Source organism: Arvicola amphibius, chromosome 1 (assembly GCF_903992535.2).
Source record: "Arvicola amphibius chromosome 1, mArvAmp1.2, whole genome shotgun sequence".
Lineage (NCBI taxonomy): Eukaryota > Metazoa > Chordata > Mammalia > Rodentia > Cricetidae > Arvicola > Arvicola amphibius.
This window is the reverse complement of record NC_052047.1, coordinates 124,882,775-124,905,166: the sequence shown is the minus strand read 5'-3', so window position 1 is coordinate 124,905,166 and position 22,392 is coordinate 124,882,775. Positions and strand designations below refer to the sequence as shown.

Genomic DNA, 22,392 nt, shown 5'->3' with positions numbered 1-22,392 from the left:
AACACACACACAGTGTGGAGTTGAGAGGGTGATGGTCCTCTGGAGGAAGAAAGATGGTCACTGAACACGTCTTTTTTTGAGGGGGGGAGGGGGGTCGATACTAAAATGGAACCTCGAGCTTGGTATGTACTTGGCGAGTATTCTACCGCTGAGCTATACCCATGACCTCCACACCTTTTTTTTTCCTGCAGAGATTACGATACACATTAGGTCAGCTATTGTTGGCATACTAGGAATTAGGGAACAGAAAGACTCACTCTGCTGTCTTGATTATCAATGCCACTGGTTAAGAAATTTCTAGAAGCTTGGCATGGTGGTGTATACCTCTAATTCCAGCACTAGGGTGACAGAGACAGGCAGATCTCTGTGATTTTAAGACCAGTCTGGTCTGTATAGTAGGTTTCAGGATAGTCAGAGTCATATATAGAGAGAGATTCTGTCTCAAAACGAAATAACAAAAAGAACAAAAAAAGTCCAGAACTAGCAGAGACAGTGCAATGCTAAGCTAGAACACTTGTCTAGCATATATGAAGGCATAGTTCAACCCCCACATTGTAAAAGACATGTCCAGGACTAGCGAAGGATGTGGCTGGGCTCATGTGGTCTGTACTAACAGAATGATCTCCCTGAATTATTTTATTTTATTTTTTTTTTTCGAGATAGGGTTTCTCTGTGTAGCTTTGGAGCCTGTCCTGGAACTAGCTCTTGCAGACCAGGCTGGCCTTGAACTCACAGAGATCTGCCTGCCTCTGCCTCCTGAGTGCTGGGATTAAACGCGTTAAAGGCATGTGCCACCACTGCCAAGCCAATCTCCCTGAATTTTAATGAAGCCATCTACTAAGCTGGGGGCGGAGGACCCAGTCAGAGCAGACATACAAACTCTACCCTGTGTGAGTGCATCTGTTGCTGTTGCCACCGTCCCTGGACAGTGGACTTCAGCTCTTTGGTCTTTCAACAATTTTTTGGTGATGACTCAACACCAGATCTTTCCAGGGATCTTCTGGGCCTTCAGCACAGATAGGGACAGAGGGGCTTCTACCTCCTTGGGCTGAGTAACTCAGGGGTTGTTTGTTTCTCTAGTGTGTAAATCCCAACAGCCGGTACTGGATTGCTTACCTCTCTGATGTGTGAGCTAACCCAATGCTGCCCAGTGCCGGTTATGTACTTCAGCTTAGAAACACACTTACTTCTCTCAAATACCAACAGGCTACACTGGGAATAGCCAGCTGCCTACCCCTTAGGAGAGTAACTGATTCCCTAGGCAATGGTGAGAAGGAGCGGCGCTCAGGGTCCTGCTCACCTTCAGTTGGCGACTCACTATACTGCTCCAAAGGGGAAATGTCTCTTTTTGTCTTTTTACATGAGGACCCCAGGTTTGCTGCCAGTGATGACTGAGGGAGCAGGGGTGCCAACTATCCTCTTGCCTTTAAATTGTCCCTCTCTGTTGGGCAGCACTATATGGAGCCTGTCCCTCTTTGCAGGCCCCCCGTAAAGATGATGAATAACCTTGGTGAGTCCTCCCTCCACTCCTTCACTGCCATCTTCCCAAGGTATCCCCAAAGTTACACAACTACAGGGTCATCGAAAGTTCTGTCTCGAGGCTGCAGAGATGGTTTGCTGCTCTTCCTGAGGACCGGAGTTCAGTTCTTAGCACCCATGTCTGGTGGCTTATAGCTGCCTGTAACTCTAGCTCCTCTTCTGGCCTCTGCAGGTACCCAACCCACAACACACATGTACACACACACACACACACACACACACACACACACAAATAAAAATAAAATAAGCCTTAAAATTTAAAATAAAGCTTTGCCTAGCAGAGTTGCTCTAGCGCCACCATTCTGATTGACTGGTGCACATGTGTGAGGGATTGCAAATATTTTGCTTATGATTCTGGTCATAGTCCATCTAGGACGTGCCCCTAGCAGGGAAGGGTCAAGTTTTGCCTCTGCCCTATGTTTTCTCCTGACTTTCTCCTGGCACAGTTTCTCCCAGGTAGGCAGCACGGTCTGATCTGGTACCTCTGATACGGGAGATGACAGACTTGGCTGTGTCAGGCTGCAAGGACCACCCACCCCAGGAAGAAAAATGGCTTCTCTTCCCCAAGTGCCTGCATGGTTAGTGGAAGACACATGCTTTTATATTAAAATGAACATGGCTATAAGGAGGAGAAAGCAGAGTCCACATGACTTTTTCAGCGAGATGGGAAACTGACTTCAAAGGTGCTTCAGTTCACTGATGCCCTGAGTGCCCAGGGCCACGTTCCCTCTCTCCCCTGTGACAGCAGGAAAATATGAGTGACAAAGTTCAGAAAGTCCTAGAAGAGAGGGCTTTGCGGAGGGGGAGGGCAGGGTGGGGAAGTTCACAGAGACGCCCAAATGTCAGACTAGTTTAAAGAGGCAGGACGCCAAGTGACTTGTCAGTCATTCACAGGGCGTTCATTATGAGCAGGATGCTGGACGGAGTCTTTGTTGATTTGGTTTATTTATTTTATGGTGCTGGTGATGGTACCCAGGGCTTGGAGCATGCTGGGCAAGCGCAGTAGTGCTTAGCTACATGGCCCTCTCTATGCAGAATCTTTCCTTCCTTGGTTCAACGAATCACTGCAATATGTCTGCTTTGAAATAAGGATTCCCTTCCATAGACAGGGAAACAACATAGATTAGTAAGTTTTCATGTCAACACAAACTAGGAAATGATAAAATCAGAATTTGAACACAAGATTCTTAGCCACTGGGGGGAGGGAGGGGTGTTGAGATTTCAGTAATGAGGTCAATAGCTTTTCCAATCAAAATGTAAGCTTCTTGAGAATAGGGACAAGATACTGATTCATCGCTATTGCTCCAGTTTCTAGCCCAGAGCCTGACCCAAAGCAAGAACACAGGGTGTATTTGTTACATTAATGAATGAATGAATGGAGTTGGTACACATATTAAACACAAAAACCACATTACAGTTATTTTGTGTTGAGCCACACTGGGTGCCAGTCACAGTTCTAGGCTCAGTTATGTGCACCAACTTATCTAATCCTTTAAGCAGCCTCCAGAGGCAGGGTCATTATTACCCTGACTTTTAGATCGGGGAAACTGAGACACAGAGCGGTTTAGTGACTTGCCTGATTCTTTCCAATTAGATTATTGAAGAGGGAAGCACTGGGCTTCATGCATTTGGGCCTTGTTATCAGGCCCAGGACACAGTAAGTGCTCAATAAAAAAGTTATAATGAAACCATTAACCTTAGCACCATTAAGGACCCCGAGGAGCATGGTGTCTTCCAACACTGTCATTTTATAGGTAGAAAATTTGAGGTTCTTGGGGCTCTAGGGGGAGACCAGTGGAGAGGTCTAATCTTAGGCAAGCATCCCCCCAGGGCTCTCATGGACCCTGCATTTACCCCGTCATCCCTCACAGCATTCCCCTGAAAAGCAAGTAGCTGATGACACTCTTCCCTAACAATCCCCTGGGGGAACAAAATAATGATCTTATCTCATTTTTTGGAAACTGTCACATCAACACAACATTGGTGCAGATTCTCCTGGTTGGTCAGCGAGAGCCAGGACAGGGCCACCAGGGGGAGGAACATTCCTCAAAGCCAGTTAAGCCGTTGGGTTTTCCAGTTAACATCTGTCACCACAGACCACGGTCAGAAGTCATAGCTACCTCCAGCTGCCCTCGTTTCCCTGGGGCAAGGACACGACTTTCTGCATGGCCTACAGCTTCGATGGGTTCTTGGAGAGTTGGAGTGAGGTACTGTCTCTCTTACTCATTCTATAGAAGGGGAAAGAATAGGGGAAAGAGTCTGTGCAAGGTATAATAGGGAACCAGGATGCTGGGCAACCAAATGCTGGGCTGCATGCTGGGCATTAGTTGCTGCCTTTCCAATAGTAGAACATAACATCATGGCTTGCATGCCCAGTGACCTTCCGCCAGCTCTGCAAAATGGGAACCATCACTGTTTGCCATGTTGGAGGTGAGGAAGCCAAGTTCCCGGATGTTATGATGGTTCCCAAGGCCACACGGGTGGAGCCAGAACTCAAATTTCAAAGCGTCACTTATCGGCAGCCATCTTTGGTCTGGAAGTAATGCAAGGAAATTCCAGAAAGGAGTCGTTTATATTAATATTAAATAACCTTGTTACAATTTATTATGACTCCTGTATTTTGTTATTAAGTTCTTATTATACCTGAATGTATAAATTGCACTTTAATAAGTGTGTTTTTACAGAGTGAGTATAGTGCTACAGGATCTGGTGCTACTCTTTGGTTTCAACATTTCTTAGGGTTCTTGGAGAACATCCCTTGTGCTGTAGAGGACCACTCTACAGCAAAGTTTGAAGATCACCACCAAAGCCATCTTCCCCTACTCCTGCCAGGGTGGTTAATAACTGTCAACTTGACAGTTTCGAGAATCATCTCGGAAGCACACCTGAGCATATCTGCAAGGGACTTTCTAGGCTGTGTTAATTAAAGTAGGCAGACCCACCCCAAATGTGGATGACACCATCCCATGGTCTGGGGTCCTGAACTGAATTAAAATGAAGACAGCAAGCCCAGAACCAGCTATCTCTCCCTGCTTCCCGACTGTGGGCACAATGTGACCGGCCATCTCATGGTCCTGCTGCCTTGCTTTCTTCACTGTGACAGGCTGTACCCTCACACTGTGAACCAAAAGAAACCCTTTCTTCTCCAGAGAGCACTTTGTCGCAGCACTGAGAAAAAGGATGAATAAGCTTGCCGTGTTCTCTGCTTCTCTAAAGCCTTTCATCCAGTTGGTGTGGACCTGGAGCAGGGAGTGGTGGGAACCGAAGAAGGAGTGGGGTGAGGAGAGGAGGTGGTGGGTAAGATAAGGCAGAGAACGGGGGGGGGGGCACGCTTCGGAAGGCAGCCCCTTGTCTTCTGGTCACCCTGCACTTCCTGCTGCTCAGAGCCATTGTGGATGGCTGAGGGGTCTTCCCCGAGGACATCTGGAACTATTGCTTTAGTTCCTGCCATGAGTGCTTGGGAGGATATGGGGACTCGAATGCTTAAAGGGTTGTGAACAGCAGTTGACTGGCAAGCAAATGTCTCAAAACTCTTCTCAACCCTTCTCCTCCCTCCCATCTCCTCTCTTCCTCTTCCCCCTTCTTTCTCTTTCTCTTGGCTTCTTTCTTGCCTTTTCTTCCCTTCCCCCCTCCCCCCACTCTTCTCTGTTTGGAGTTCCACTAGTAACCCAGGCTAGCCCGTAATTAGTGACTCAGCACCCACAGTGTTGATTTTCTAGACATGCACCACCATGCTCGGCTGCCATTTGGTTAGTCTCTCTCTGTGTCCCTCTGTCTCAATAGACCCTTACATCCTGTCCCCCTCCATGTATTTCCTGTGTGTTGGCTCCAGCTAGAGTCCAGGCCTCTTATTGTCTAATGGAACCCTCAGCTGGACACAAGTTGAACTTGTGTTTGGTGAGGCTCCGGCTTTGCTTTGTCATCTGGGGAGATCTCACGGCCTAGGCAAGATGCTCACCTGCAGAGACGAAGAAGATGCCTGCGCTGAGGATGACGCTGTGCCTGCTGCGGTGGAACTCGCTGGCAGCCACACAGAGCCCCCCGAAGAACAGCAGTGTGACGCTGAGGATGGGGAAGACGCTGGAGGCCCTCACAGCCCCTGCGGAGGGAAGGAGAGAAGGGTCAGGTTTAGGCTATGCGCCAGTCAGACCCCTTCTGCGGTCGTGGGGTGTCTGCAAACCGGACCGTGCAGAACGGGGAGAGAAGTCCACACATCCCATGGGGGTGTGAGACTGATGCCAGCCACTCAGGGGCCTGTGTTCGGGATGCCCGGCGCTTGGCGGCGGACATCTTGAAAGTCTAAGCAATGTTACCAGCTGTCTGCATTATAAATTATATCTAGGTGCTTGGAGCCTAGAGTCACATAGGGCCCACCTGCGGTGGAGTGTTGTTCTCTCCTGCCTCAGCCTGGTAGCCAGGTCACCCTTCGTCTCTGATGGGGGTCTGGGAGTGAACACGGGGATAATCAGACTTAGCTGAGAGCCCCAGATCCTTGGGCGAGGTTTCACTTACTTGGAGGGTATTCCTGTGCCCAAAAGAGGGCAACATTAAACAGTAATTATAAACAAACAATGACAATCAAAACCTGGCGGGCCGGGGGGTTGATTGAAAATCTTTTGGGTCTGTCTTTTGAGCCTGGAACTCAGGATCTTCTTTCACACCTGGGCCTGCAAATTATGCAGGCAGTCTTGAATGCAGGGATTCCTGTCAGCCCATTTGCAGCTCATCAAAATGCAGAATCTTAAACACCTGTATTTGCATAGGAAAGAGCCTGGCAATACCCATTCAAAACCCATTTAGTCACAGAATGATTAAATGAATTTATGTATTCACTCAAGAAATATTTATTAAGCGCCTACTAGATGCCAGGCACCCTGCCAGGTGCCAGGGAAGCAGCAGTGGAAACACTTAAGGACCTTAAAGGCACAGCATTGTCCTTGGAGGGGGTGCCGGTCAGGAGACCCTTGGGTCCCTGCTGTGAACCCAGTGGCTTCCTGGATCCTGGAGAGGCCTGAAGGTTCCATGGCAGGAGTCAGTACGATCCTAGCTAGAATAAGGGCACACACGACCGAATCCTCAACTCTAAACGGGGTGCATCCTTATGAACCTTAGGGCACTGAAAATACTGTAGGTGCAGCAGGCATTTCCTACACCGTGAGGGAACCTCACAGTGACACAGTACACCACTGAGCGTTGGCCGGCTCCCCTCAGCTGGCAGGCTGACTGGGAGCCACGATGGCTGCGGCCATACATCATGAGAATAGTTTCATATATTGCGGGCTTAGGAACAGACCCAAGTTTGAAATGTGAAACGCAGCTCTACCGAGCTCGCTTTGCTTTCAAACAGCTGCAGGCTTTGCAGGCCCCCCAAATGAAATGCCCTAAGTCAGGGACTGACTGTGTTTTCTGGCATTGGTGGGGGGCAGGAGAGCAGTTAGGGCGTCCTGTATCTCATACTACAGAAAGGAGCAAGCGCCTCTGTGTGGCTAATGGCTGGTTTGTCCTAAGTTAATCTGCACACATGCATTATTAATGGTCTGTTTGCTCTCACTCTCCTGCCCATGAACCACCCAGAGGAGTAGAAAGAGCTGACTGGTGAGTGCTTGCGTCCAGATGCCCAGACAGATGATAACTGAGAGAGGCATGGCCATCCTGGGAATGTGGAGACTGCCTGACCAGAGGGAGGAGCTTGAGCTCTCATGAGGGACTGTCTCAGTCTCAACAGCAGCCCTGGCGGGAGGTGTGAAGGTGGGCGGAAGAGTGTCTTTTCAGGCTTCCTGAGTAAAGTTCCCCTTAAATAGTCAATAAAGGCAGCACCAGCTTGTTCTGGCTGCAGTATGGTCAGGCCTGGACTTAGAGCCGGAATGGACTCTGGGCTCATCTGTATATAAAAAAGTCGCGGGCCCCATCCTTAACGGGGCTTTCATTCTAGTAGAGACAGAGTCAGGGCCGCACACATAGTTTCCAGGGTCTTGTGCAAAGTAAAGCCAGACGGCATCTTGTTACATAGTTGTTTAAAAATTCAAGTGAGAAGGACTTTTCCTTGGGTTGGGCCCTGAGTAATTGACAGGACTGCAGGGATCCAGGTGAGAGCTGGCACGGCTTGGATTAGTGCAGTGAGCCAAGGAAGGTAAGTGATTGAATTCAGGCAATATTTTGGTTTGTTTCGTTTCGAGATGGGGTTTTGCTGAAGTTTTGGAGCCTGTCCTGGAGCTAGCTCTTGTTTACCAGGCTGGCCTTGAACGCACAGAGATCCGCCTGCCTCTGCCTCCGGAGTGCTGGGATTAAAGGCGTGCGCCACCACTGCTAGGCCAGGCAATATTTTCTGTGTGGAGATATTAGCTGATGGCTCCCACACGAGCCACAAGAAGATTCATGACTACCTGCCATGTTTGCTCTCAGCGGGCAGTGAATGGTGGCATCTTACTGTCTGCCAGAGGAGCAGAATGGGTGGCACAGGCAGGCCTAGAGCTTATTTTGACCCTGGGAGGTTCAGAGCTGAGTTCACGTCCCTCACAGTCAAGTGACTTAGCTCTAGCCACTTCCATTGTTCAGACCTAAAAGTCAAAACTCTTTCAAAGTACTGTGACCAGTTTGGGTTGGTTGTGTGTTTAGTGGTAACCAACCGGCTGAAGGGGCAGGGCCCAGAGGAAAGGGTTCTCTTAAGGTAAAAGAGATAGGGGCTTCTATATTTGCTTTAACATGTCTCAGGATTGAGGCCTGGGCAATCCGGGGTCCTGGATAGCTGTGTCCTTCCCACCCCTCTGTTCCCACGGTGACATTTTAGGAGGATTTATAAACTGCCTGAAAAACTGGTTGAAAAAAAGAGAGGCATGGTGGGTGGGGGTCCTGGGCCCTGGAAGGACAGGATTAGATCTGACCCCCCGAATTTATGGCCTGCCCTGGCTATCTTCCCTACTGCCCAGGATTGTGTTGGGGGCTAAGAGAATGATAACCTGAGAAAATAGTGTGTTTTTGTTTTATTCTGTTTTGTTTTGGTATGCTGAGGAATTTGGTTTAAAGTCAATGAAATGCCTTTTAAAAAGCAGGCCCAGCATCATGATTCCTCTGAGTTTGTGTCAATCTCCCAAGCCTAGCTTCACATCCCTGCTTCCAAATCCTAGCAGAGGTTTTCCGTGAGATACTCTTATCTGTCGAAAGTCTGGACTCACCAAAGAGGAAAGAATTACTCTAGCCCCTTCCTTGAGTTTCTATTACCTAAACTCATTTCACAGGAAGAGGACAGTCTGCTGACATACCTGGACAGACTTCTGTTTGTCACCCATGGCTGCCTCTACTTCCATTCCACAGAGAATCATTTACACTTCATTGTGTGCTCTGGTGTCAGAGTTTGTTCCGGGCCGTTGCATATTTAATAGGTCTGTTGGGTTTGAAGGAAAGCTATCTACTTTCCCCAATTCCTCCTTCCCCAGTGGAATAGAGGAGTCTCTAGGTTTCTAAGTCATGTTAGGTTGGCACTTGTGCTCTGGTGACCTTCCAATATGATGTGATTTCTTCCTCCCCCCGCCCATATCCACACATTTGTAAACCTCATCTCTAACTGAGTATGTTGATTACTAGTTCATTCCAGTGAAAACTTCAGAGCGTGCAGTGGAGATGGGTTCCCCTTCACCTTAGCACTCAGAGGAGGTAGAGTATCCTCATGGTAATTTTGGTTCTCAGGTAGAATATGATCCCAGTAAAGTTGGCTCTGGCATCCCAAGTGTGGGGTGTAGCGTAATGGGTCCAATCCTGGGAGTAATTCATCAATAATTCCCAAAAGTTTCCATGTTTGATGTATGGGTTTGCAAATGGTCTTTTGTACTGGATACCACTAAAAATGTGTGTGTGTGTGTGTGTGTGTGTGCACGTGTGCACATATGTGTGTGTTTGGTGGTCAGAAGATAATTTGTAGGAGTCAGTTTTCTCCTTCCACTGTGTGGATTCTGAGATGGAGATCAGTATGTCAAACTTGGAGCCAGGCCCCTTTAATCTCTGAGCTATATTGCCAGTCTGAATCAACCTTTAAAGAGACCATTTGCATTGTGAATTGGCAGGGTTTGCTTGAATATTCAATGTAATGAGTTTATTTGATTAAAAGATTTTTTAATTAAAAAAAATGATTAACCTTTGAAATGTGCCCCAAGGACATGTTCCCAGCATTGGAAGTGATAAGGTTGATTATAAAAGTGTATATTTGGACTGGCCTGGTGGCATAGGCCTGTTAGTCACACTATTAAAGAGACTCAGGCAGGGGGAACATAAGTTTAAGGCCTGATTGAGCTACAAGGCTACTTCAAGGTCACTCAGGGTAAATTAAGATCTTGTGTCCACCCCCCCCCCAAAAAAAAAGAAATATAAAGAAAAGAAAAAAAAAAGAAAAAAAGGCTAAGGGCTGGAGATAGCTCAGCGGCAAAGAACTTCTCTTTGCCTGTCACAAATGAGTCCCCTACCAGGCCGGCAGTGGTGGCTCACACCTTTAATACCAGCACTTGGGAGACAGAGACACGAGGATCTCTGTGAGTTCAATGCCAGCCTGATCTACAGAGTGAATTCCAGAACAGCCAGAGTAACGCAGAGAAACCCTGTCTTGAAAAACAAAAAACGAAGGAGCCCCTCCATGCCCCGACACATACACCCCAAAGGTGTGTCTGAAACATGCGTGTGCTATGTGTGGAAACAGGGCTGTGACTGAGCCAGAAAGAGAGACGCTCTTCAAAGACAGCTTGGTCCAGAAAGCATTTCTAAGACAGCTTCTTCTGGCAGAATGGTGGGTAGTGGACATTAATTGCAATCCACACCTCAAGAGATATATCTGCCTTCTGTAAAGCCTGCCATCTCTGGCTAGGAATGAACATCAACCAATCAGATTTGCCCTCATTTGCATGGTGGGGAATGCAGGGAAGGCCATTGGGTGATAGTGGTTTACCCTATCCCTATCCAAATGAATGATGGCAGCTCCAAAATGAGACCCCACCCCCACCACAAACAGCCCAGCATCTCATGCCCACAATTGTTGTCTTACTGTGTATCTGTAGCACACTAAATAAACGTTGTTTTTCTGCTCTGGTCTAAAGAGTGTCGTATGTGCGTGCATGTGTGTGTGTGTGTGTGTGTGTGTGCATGCGTGCGTGCAAACACACAGCTTGGCAACCCTCTCCCTTGAGAGTCAGAGGTAAGCTCAACTGAGAACAATTTCATCATTGGCAATAGAGATGGACTTTGCCGCCCTTCACGTCATGTTACGGGAAGTCTTCTGCCGACCTAACCTTGATCTTATTAATTAGCCTTCTATGATGCTATGGTTAACTGTGTCCCTCAAAATTCCTGTGCTGGAGACTTGTCTAAAAATCTGGTCATGGTATTTCTAGGTGGAGCCTTCGGGAGGTAACTGGAATTAGATAACTTCAGAGGGTCAGGCTCTGATGTAGCCACTGGTGGCCTTAAGATGAAGGAGGGCAACTGGAGTTGACAGACTTGCTTGTCTTTCCATGTGATGACTTCTGCCACATTATGACACAGCAAAAAAGCCCTTGTCATTGGCTGAGTAGACACCAGCACTATGTTTGTGGGCTTCCTGCTTCCAAAACTCAACCAAAGAAGTTTTTCTTCTGTAATGTACGATTTTGATTTGGTTTTATGTTTTGGTTTTTGTTTGAGACAGGGTTTCCCTGTGTAGTCCTGGATATCCTGGAACTTGTTCTGTAGACCAGGCTGGCCTCGAACTCACAGATCCACCTTCTTCTGCCTCCCAAGTGCTGGGATTAAAGCATGTGTCACTACCGCCTGACTAGAAGCTTCTCTTCTCTCTGAACCACATCAGCTCTGATAGTCCATCATAGCAACGGATATGGATGGCGTCACTCAGATGCAGGGCTTCGTCTTAGTGGGAGAGCGAAAGTGGAGAGAGGTGCTGAGCAGCAGCAGGCACCCATCCCTTTCTTATTTGCCCCTATGGATGTCATGTGACCGACTGCCTTCATTTCCCGGCAGTGACGTACAGTAACTTGAACTGGGCGCTACACTAACCCCTCCTGCCTAAGTTCCTTCTGAATCAGGATATTCCACTGCAGCAGCTGGAGAAGAGAGTGAGGCAGTCAGAGATTCTAAAATCCCTGGCAGGGAACCCGTGTGCTGGCAAAGGCCCGTGCTCAAACTTCTCCTGATTCTGAGGCTGCTGGTGAAGCTGCTGTCAGGTGGCCTGAGGAGACCGGAGCACAGCAGCCGAAGACTCTCTCCCCAGAAGGAGGGGAAATGGTCAGAAAAACAATCGGGCGCGCCAGAGGATTGAAAATCAGCTTTGTGAGTTGTAGAGGGAGAGCCACAGTTCTGTTTGGTCTCCAAAAGCGCAGCCATAAAACTGGTCCTTCCAAGTAGGGGAGAAAGATACAGATAAACAACAGGCATTCTGGGAAAAATCCCATTGCTATTGGCTTCAAAGCTGTTGTGTTTTGAAGGAGTCCCGTTGACATGCCTTCCTCCAGGCTTTAGATTGTCTCCCTCCCTCCAGCCCGTCCCTTCCTTTGCCCCTCCCACTTGCTTTCTTCCTAGTTTCCACTCTCCCCACACCCCTGGGTTGAATGCTAAGCATGTTTTCTTCCCACTTTGACCCCAAGACACTTGATGGCTGAGTCATAAACAAAGCCCGAATAAGAGAATTTCTTGGAGGTTTCATTTATAACCTCAGTTTAAACAACAATAACAAAAATCGTCTTAACCCTAACATTCCTAAACAGCAAATTAGACAATCCTTTGGAATTTTCCTTCTGCTTGGACTTGATACCTGTTGTCAATGAAATAGCAGTGACATCTCAAGCTAAGCTCCTTGTGCCTGGACCAGCTTAACACCCCATCTGCATCTGACTCTGCTTTTTCTAATCCCGTGAGACAGGCCAGAGGAGATGTGTACGAGCCAACTCACGATCCCCTGCTGGGTTCGGGGCTGAATAGACTACACTTTCTCTCATTTAATTTCTGTGACCTTGTCAGACTGATGACATAATTTCCATTTCAAAACAGATGAAGAAGGTTAACCTATTGAGCTAGCTGGCCCCAGGACCAACCTCACTGGAACAAAGTCAAATAGGGTCAAAGCTTGGCCTATCGCATTCCAACCCCGCAGGGCACCGTCTCTCCTGTGCTATGCATGTAACAACCCATGCCACATCCAGGTTATTGACCTTGGAAAATTCCTACAGAGATGCTGTCCCTGTCCCAATAGGATTGGAACTGCAGAGAAGTCAAAGGAGAGGTGAAGTTTGGTTCGTATTTCTCGTGCCAGGCCTTGCCCTTGGGGACCTCACCCATTAGCACCTCGCCCATTAGCAGCTCAAATCACCCACTGAAGGAGGTGAAAACTGTACTGAGCTGAAGAGAATTCCTTAGATTTTCTTCTAAGGAGACTAAAAAGAACCTTTCAATCCTGATACATCTGCTCTTTCTCCTTTCTATTTCTAGCTCATTGGAATGAAAGAAAGTTCGGCATCAGAGAGCCTTGGGAATGTATGTCTGCACTTGGAGTTAGATAATGAGCAGACTCACGCTCACAGGTAAGTGGGTGATGGCAGGGGACCCTCTCCTCGCCCCCCTCCCCCCACGGGCAGACTGGATAGGTAGGGGGAACTTACGTAGAAGGTACTCTGCTGTGTCCTGTTCATAGTCTGCATCTTCGGGGAAGTGGTCAATCTTCTTGCACACGCCTCGGAAAGCCCCTGTGAAGACAAACAGGGCCCTGAGCCAAGGGACGAGTGGGTGCTACTGGGGCCTAGGCTGGCTGCTCAACTCCATGTTGCATGTCCTTCCCTGGTCATCAGAAGCTGTAGGAGGCCCAGCAGCTGGTTTAAGTAGGATTAAAAAAAGAAACTATTTGCTGTAGTTTGGACCTTGAATGTCCTTGGGAGGCCCATGCATTAAAAGACAGAACTGAGATTGGGAATAGAGTTGAGTGGTAGTGTGCTTCCCCAGCAGGCTCAATTTCTAACACATGGACATACGCACACAGACACTCATGCAGGCACGAAGGCACATACTGACACATATAGACACACAGAGACACATACACAGACACATATGCAGGCACACAGACACATACAGACACACAGAGACACACACAGAGACACACGTACAGACAGACACGCAGACACATAGACACATACAGACATGCGCACGTGTGTGCACTTCCCACCCCAGCTCTGCCATTGGCAGGAGGTGCTAGAACTTTTGATTCCGGGAACAGGAAGCTAGGTCATTGGAGGCATGCCTTAGAAGGAGATTTTAGGAGCTTTGTTTCCTGTGAACCACAAAGAAAGCAGCTTCACTCTCCCATGTCTTACCCGGTATAAACCACCATGTTCTGTCTCACCAAAACCCTCAAACAACAGAGCCAATTAACCATGCCCTGAAACCTCAGAATCAATGTCCTTCAATAAAGTTCTTTTCCTTAAGAGTTGATTTATGCCAGGCATTGTGGTACATATCTGTGATTCCAACTACATGGGAGGCAGAAACAGTAGGGTTGCAGGTTCAAGACCTGTCTGGGATATGTAACAAGTTCAAGGCCAACTTGGGAGACTGGGCAAGACCTCCTGTCAAAATAAAAATGGAGGTAGCCCAGTGGTAGAGTACTTGCCTAGCATGCTCAAGGCCTACACACACAAACACACATACACACACACACACACACACACACACACACACACACACCTGAGTTTGCTTCAGGTATTTATTGTAGTGACCCACAGCTAACAAACATATCAGCAGAGACAACAGATGATAAATATATTGAAAAAAAACCTAAGAGATTGAAATAGTCCATGTTTCAGATATCACATGCTATAAGGTCAAAGAACTAGGAGGCATGAGAGCGTAGTGTGACAGTCTCTCCTACCCTGCCTTGGAGAGGGAAGAGGGAGGCAGACTGAAGATCTGCTTTATCTTTCCATTTGACAGACGAGCAAATGAGAATTTCTCTTTCAGTCACTTGGGTAAGCAAAGAGCCAACATTCCAACCTGGGCATTTGGGAATAGTTTCCTGTCTCTGACCTGCCAATTCTGACCACAGGTCCTTCCAGTCCTCTTCCCTCAGGAGATGACAGTCACCCTCCCTCCATCCTTTCCCCCACCCCTAGTGGAGCTTGCAGATCCACATAGACGCTGTCAGCGTTCTGCTTTCTTTTCTTTCTCCAGCATAAACTTGACTCAACTCATTGTGTGTGTTTGATAATCATTGTGGGTGTTTATTAACTAGCCAATTAACCAATCTCTGGGGCAGTTAACGACTCTGTCAGTTCTTATAAATGACAAACAGTATTCAGAATGTCTCACAGCGCAGCATGAAATTATGCTTGTGTTTCCTTTTCCCTGTCTGCAAAGACAGAGGCAGGGAAGTGAGGGCAGTGTAGCATAGAGTCCCAGGAAGGTGGGAAACAGGCAGATCCCGGCATACTTCTCAGTGAGGTCACTGTAAAATGAGAAACGGCCATCTATGAAATGTTTATGTGTATGTAATTCTTGTGAAGCTTGGGCACATAACCATAATAGCTGTCACTTATTGTTTCTCGGGTGGAAAGATGGGTTAGTGGGTATAGTACTTGCTGCTAACCACGAGGATTTGTGCTCAGATCCCCAACAACAACAGAAAATAAACCAATGTGGTGGTGGTGATGTCTGCTCGTAATGAAAGTGCTGGCAGGAGAGACAGGAGAATCGCCAAGGTTTACTGACCAGACAGTTTACCTGAACTAGTGAATTCTTGGTTTAGTGAGAGACCCTGTCTCAAAGAATCAGGTGGAGGGCTGGCAGATTAGCATAGTAGATAAATGTTTGCTGCATGATTTCAATGACCTGCATTTGGTGGAAGGAAAGAACGGACTCTGCAAAGTTGTCCTTTCTCTCTCCTCCCTCTCTTTCTCCCTCCCCCCCACAGTGACATTTTGTTTGTGCCATAATAAATAAAGCTTGCTTGAAGCTCAGAGTGCAGAGCAGGCCACACAAGTTAGTGATAGAAACCAGGCAGTGGTGGCACACACCTTTAATCCCAGCACTCGGGAGGCAGAGACGGATCTCTGTGAGTTCAAGGCTACCCTGGGCTACACAAGATTAAATCAGTCTAAAAGAGAAACAGAGTTCACACCTTTGACCCCAGCACTTGGGATCACAGGCCTTTGATCTCAGCACTAGGGAGGTGGAGACAGGGGTGATATGGTTGGGCAGAGAGAGGAATATAAGGTGAGAGGAGACAGGAGCTCAGAGCGTTCAGCCTGAGATTGATTCGTGGAGACAGGATCTTACTACCCACTTGGGTCTGATAGAGGTAAAAGGTCTCTCTAGTAGCTTGCTGCTCCGCTTCTCTGATATTTCAGCTTTCACCCCCTAATATATGACTTTGGGTTTATATTATTAAAACCTATTAGAATTTGTCACACACACACACACACACACACACACACACACACACACACACACACATTTAAAAACAAATGGATGGGCTTCAGCACTCTGAAGGCAGAGACAGGCAGATCTTTGTGAATTTAAGGCCAGCTTGGTCTACTTAGTGAGTTCCGGGCAAGGCCAGCCAGAACTACATAATAATACCCTGACTTACAAAAAAAAAAGAAGAAGAGAAAAGAAGCAATTAAAGAACTTAACATCGACCTCTTGCCTGCACACATATGCACATACACCATCTCCTAGCCTTGTACACACACACACACACACACACACACACACACATTTAAAAACAAATGGATGGGCTTCAGCACTCTGAAGGCAGAGACAGGCAGATCTTTGTGAATTTAAGGCCAGCTTGGTCTACTTAGTGAGTTCCGGGCAAGGCCAGCCAGAACTACATAATAATACCCTGACTTACAAAAAAAAAAGAAGAAGAGAAAAGAAGCAATTAAAGAACTCAACATCGACCTCTTGCCTGCACACATATGCACATACACCATCTCCTAGCCTTGTACACACACACACACACACACACATACACACACACACACATACACACACACACACGCACACATACACACACACACACACACACACACACACACGTCTCCAATGGGCCAGGCACATGGATGAAGCCCTCCACCCTGTGAGGCAAGGCTGTTAATACAGATATTTCTGATGCAGCACTGAAGAAAACAAAGTGGCTTGGGAGGCTTCAAAGCCTGAGTTTTCACCATTAGACTACGAATGCCCGTCCTTGCTGCGTCTACTATTCTTGTTCCTGGGATCATCTTACGACACTAAGAGCGCTATCTCTTTAGCTCCTCACTACTCGCTACTGTGAGTAGGCACCAAGCCAGCAGCATTTCACAGGAATTGCGATGAGCTATGAAGACCATATCTTTGGTTCTGATTCTTTTCCCACCTGGCAAAGAATAGACTCAGAATCCAGAAAAAGATCCAGGGGAGAGAACTCAGGATACCTTGAAAGGAAAAACAAATAATAACCTTTCTTCTAACCCTGAAGAAAAGACATTAATTTTATTCTTCTATTTTAGAGCTTCATTCTCACGTACCTGTTTGTTGAGCATGTTGTCTTGACATAAAGACCCACGCATCATGGGGCTCTAAGTTTCTCAGAGGGTTAATCCTCTGGTGGGTTTATAGGTGACCAGGTTCTGGAAATGGTAAAGCATGGAGAAAGTGGGTCTTTGAAGATGTGCATGCCCAAAATCTTGTCCTTAGCCCCAACTCTCTCTCTTTTGTTCTTATTTGTAGCAACTGCTATACTGGAAGATGAGTTGCCTGCTTTGCCATCATTCCTCATCACAACCTAAAAAACAGTGGGTTCAGACTGAAGCTTTTCAAACTGCGAGCCAAAAGAAATATATCTCAAGCATTTTGTCCTAGCAATGGATAGTGTCGTAACCTTGGAGCTAGGAAGATGACTCAGTGGGTAAAGTGTTTGCCACACAAGCGTGGAGACCTGAGTTTAGAGCTCTAGCACCCATGGAAAAATCAGGTGTGGCATCACGTATCTGTCACCTCAGTGCTAGGGTGAGGGCAGATCCTGGGAACTTTCTGGGCAGTCAGGCTAGCAAACTCTGGTTCAGTGAGAACCCCTGCCTCAAAAATGAGATGGAGTGCAAGAGAAGTAAACACCTAAAGTACACATGCTTGCCAATACAAATACACACACACACACACACACACACACACCCACACACACACCCATACCCCTGATGTCTGAAGTTTCTGTCCTGCCTGGTCCTACAGCCATTAAGCCCCAAAGAATTACACAGAGGTCTAATTTATTATAAACTGATTGGCCCATTAGCTCAGGCTTCTTATTAACTAATTCTTATAACTTACATTAGCCCATAATTCTTGTCTGTGTTAGCCACGTGGCTTGGTATCCCTTTTGGTGAGACAGTCACATCTTGCTTACTCTATGTCTGGCTTCCTCTGTGTCTGTGTGATGATTGCAGACTGACTGTTTTCTCTTCCCAGAATTCTCCTGTTCTTGCCGCCCCACCTCTACTTCCTGCCTGTATACTGGCCAATCAGCGTTTATTTAAAATACAAGTGACAGGGTACAGATCATTGTCCCACAGCACTCCCCCCTTTAAAAAAAAAACAAGAACTGAGAATTAAATCTCCTTTGTTTAGCTTTGTCCAGACCATTATCTATAACATTTTGTAACCAATCCTCTAAACAAAGATAAATATCCATAGTTCATTTTTTGGGAATATGGATATAATTTTCCAGAATACTTTCTGCTGATTGGGGGCACTGATAATCTTAACGGGAACTAAAGAAAATTTTGAATTATGGTCAAGTCCTAAATGGAATATTCTGTGAGGCTTGACCATCTCAGCCAGCAGTCTTGAATCTGTTCTGGATGTAGAACTCAGACATCCAAGCTATCCGCTCCTATTAGATATTTCTCAGGGACTCTTCCTTGATCAAACCTGATTTTTCTTAACCAGGAATGAACCCACAGTCTCTCCTTTCCTGTGGAAACAAAAGCAAAACCTCTTCTCCAAATTAACATATCTTTTGACTTCAATTTTGAAGTCAAGGCATTTTCAAAATACATATGTTGGATTAATCCAGCAACATTTATATTCGAATGTCTTTTAGCAGCTGTTGCTCCTTCCTCAGCCATCAAACAATTAAAACACCACACAACAATATACAGTATTCAGACTCTGTGTATTTTCATCTTTACGTGGCTTTATTTTAAACTCTTCTTTTTATTTTTATTTTTAATTTTTGGTTTTATGAGACTAGGTTTCTCTGTGTATCTTTGGCTGTTCTGGCACCCTTTACTCTGTAGACCAGGCTGTCCTTGAACTCACAGAGATCAGCCTGCCTCTGCCTCTGCCTCCTGAGTGCTGGGATTAAAAGCATGCGCCACCATACCTTGAACTCATAGAGATCTGCCTGCCTCTGTCTCCAAGAAACTTCAGACAACACATACACACTCACAGAGAGAACTTACGCACACACACAAATTGACTGAATAATGTCCCAAGAGGTAACACCTGTTGCACAGTTACTATAGCCCATGAACCACTTGAAGTAATATACACTTTACAGCGTTCAAAACACACCATTTTGTGATCACGTTAACAGAAAAAGCACCTGAAGAAGGTGAGTGTGTTGTCACACCAGTATGCTCTTCTTGTGAATTCCGAAGTTGAACGTCCTCAGAACCTGCTGTGACTCTTGCTTTCTTCAGTGGTTTTAGACATGGGAGCAGAATACTTTGCCAGGTGACTTCATGACAGTTTTGTGGTCATCCCTTGCTATCTGTAGTGGCCATGAGGTGCACCAGTGGTTTTCTTACCAGCTATGCTTCTTCCATGAAACAGGCCGGGGCCCCTGGACAGAGCAAGGGGCTTTGAGATTAACCTCACTTCACTGTGAGCTGTTTTATGCATCCTACAGAAGACTGCATAGGAAGAAAAGTTTCGGGGAAGACGGAATGGGGGACTCTCTAGAAACAGGCCACTCAGGACCACTGTGTGGATTAGCAGGTGCCGGGATACCTGCTTTTGCTCTTGAAATAAACTGCTCGAGGTAATCTAGGCCGCATGAACCTGGTACTTAGAATCAGGAAGCACCAGTGACTCTTGGAAACACACTAGCCAGATTTTTAGTGTGTGTGTGTGTGTGTGTGTGTATTCATGTGGTATATGTGCTCGTGGATGCATATGCGGAAGCCAGAGGACACTGGGCAACCTGATCTCCACGAGGATCTGTCACTGAACCTGGAGCCAGGCTGGAGGGGAGCAAAACCCCTGTGGTCTCCCTGTATCTGCTGTCCCCTCATCACTGGGTAACAGGCACTACGGCTCCACTGGGCCCTTTGTGTGTGCTGGGGACTCAAGTGGCATTCTCACGCTCATGTAGCAGGGCACTCTAACCTACCTGTCCATCTCCTTTGCCCAGGGGCCTTTCAGAAATTTGAGGAACAAAAGGTTTTGTTTTGCGATTCTTTTGTTTTCCTTTAACCTGCGTTATTTAACTGCGTACTGTGCTTTATTAAACACTAAACCTGTTTGCTGCAGCTTAAAACTCAGGATAGTTCACATGGAAACAAGATTTTCGGGTTTTCTTTAAACATGAGTTCCTTGTCACTTCCATGCGACAACTGGTCCTTGTAGGAGGACATTAGCCTGCGTATGAGTTCACCAGTTGGCCAGAATCCCCGTTTGGCCCCAGGGTGAGCCCATGTTCCTGTAGACATATGGTCCTGCTATCACTGAATGCAAGCAGACTGAGTAAGAGGGTTGTCTTTGGAGTCGCATCTTGGTATCAACTTCAGATCAATTGTCTACTAGTTGCAGTTCTCTGTGAGTTACCTCTCTCGCCTTGCTTCCGGGGAGATGATAAACGCGATGCCATGGGGCTCTCCTGATGAAGACAGGGTACCTTCAGCGCCTTGCCTCCGGTGGGGGGTGATGGTAAACGCCATGCCATGGGGCTGTCCTGGTGCGGACAGGGTTCCGTCAGCACCCAGCGCAGCACCCAGCGCAGCACCCAGCGCAGCACCCAGCGCAGCACTCAGCGCTCTCACGCATCTTTCAATCAGGCAAATGCGTCAGGCGCTTAGCACAGCTCCTGGCACACACCAAGGCTCAATAAATCAGACCGACTACTATCATTGGTTTTGGCAAATGCTTTAGGATGAGAAGAGACAGATTGGTGACATGGTGTGATTTTGGAAAGTAAAGCATTACAAAAGGGAAAGGTGTCAGGGATTTCCCCACGGAAGACTCCACACTGGTCGTAAAGCTCTTGGCACCCCAACCCAAACACTTGTTGTAAAGTGCGCTTGGCCATCCGTATCAGCATTATATTGCTCACCCCCCAGAAATATCTACCAGTTAACATTTTTATATCTCATGAGATGACTCAACAGGGTTGGGACCATATACTCTCCTTTACTTACATTTTCCTGTGACTATTTCCCCCTATCAGTAAATTTTTTTGAGACTCTGTTTTGCTATGTAGTCAAACTGGCCTTGAACTTGTGATCCTCCTGCCTCAGCTTCTGAGTGCTAGAATTACAGGTATGAGCTTTTAAAACCATTCTTGTCAAGAAGAATAAAGGTATTTTAAGGGAAGACCCTTGTGCCTCTCCTTTCGGTTATGAGACCTATTGAAATAATGGACCCCAAGGAATGGAATTTCCCCAGGAGTCTCCTGTTGGGTGAGGGACAAGGCTGGGCCCTGGTGCCAGCCAGAGGAAGAACTTGTCTCCTTAGAGACTTTATCCAGTCCTGGCAATTTGTCAGGCAACCCCACAGGAGAAACTGGAGCCTACACAAGGATAGGTTGGCGATTGGTTAGGAACATCTTTTGACCAGGACTGCTTTGATAGGCAGATCTCTTGCCCTCCACTTAAGCCTAAACCTCTTGCCAGGACCCCAGAGACAGACTAGGGAGGGTCACTGAACCTCACGATCTGTTCGTCTCCTCAGTGTGCACACTGAAAAGCTCTTTCTCTGGTTTACACCTATCACTTGTCTCCTTGATGGCCTACCAAGGCCAGCTGGCTGAGCCCAGCTTGTTCCGACACTGGTGCCCAGGCTCCGCTCTTAGCAACTCCAGTAACATCACCGTGCACAGTGCTCTATCAACGCAGCTTTTCTAAAAGAGGATGAGTGTGATTTACCTACATACTGCAAACAAGTGGAAGCTAGGAAAGTTGAAAACATTCAGACTGGAAGGATCAAGTCAGGAAAGAACCTCAGCACCCTCCTAGCTCAGCTTCAAGCTGGAGCTCTGAGGTAGAGATGCTGCAAAGGCGGTGAAGAGAACCAAGATCTGAGGGCTGAGGGTAAGAGGTGAGGGGACTCCAGTAACCAGGCAGCTGCGACACCTGGGGTATGAGAGGCAGTGGATTGGAGGATCCTGGGAAGAGCTTCTGAGTGGAAGGAGCGATTCCCTGAGCTGTTGAGATGTCATGGTGGAGACTAGTTTCATTCTGCGAGGAGAAGATTGTTCCAGGAACTCGACTTTGACTGCGACAATGGACCCTTTCCTTCACGGGTGGGAACAGAGTATGCTTAGACCATCGCGCCTCGTGAAGGGCAGGCCCTTGAAGCAGTCCATGAATGCCAAGACTAGGAGAAGGATGCTTGTTATTGTCTCTGTCAGTTACCACAGCCCCATGGACTCTACTCACCACAAGGACTGCGCTATCAGCAAGGGGGGAGGAGATGGAATAAAGGCACCGTTTTCCCAGGTGACAGAATTAGCCTATTCGGGAAGCTGAAAGCAATTTTCTCAGGGAAAAAAAATTGGAATGAATGAAAGGGCTTCAGAAAGGTTTTTTGTGTTTTAAACAAGATATCAAGCCACACAACAAAGCTACAATAATTAAGTCCTTG

At 47.1% G+C, this 22,392-nt stretch overlaps 1 protein-coding gene across 1 annotated transcript in view; it reads right to left on the bottom strand.

Annotated features, from left to right (window-relative positions):
• The window catches only part of Cacng3 (calcium voltage-gated channel auxiliary subunit gamma 3), a 96,816-nt gene that overhangs the window by 1,211 nt on the left and 73,213 nt on the right, over window positions 1-22,392 (bottom strand). Inside the window, exons 2-3 of the mRNA XM_038311681.1 lie at window positions 13,167-13,250; window positions 5,498-5,638 (exon numbers count right to left, since the gene is read on the bottom strand). Of these exons, the coding sequence (XP_038167609.1) occupies window positions 5,498-5,638; window positions 13,167-13,250 (225 nt within the window). The remainder of the gene's footprint in view (window positions 1-5,497; window positions 5,639-13,166; window positions 13,251-22,392) is intronic.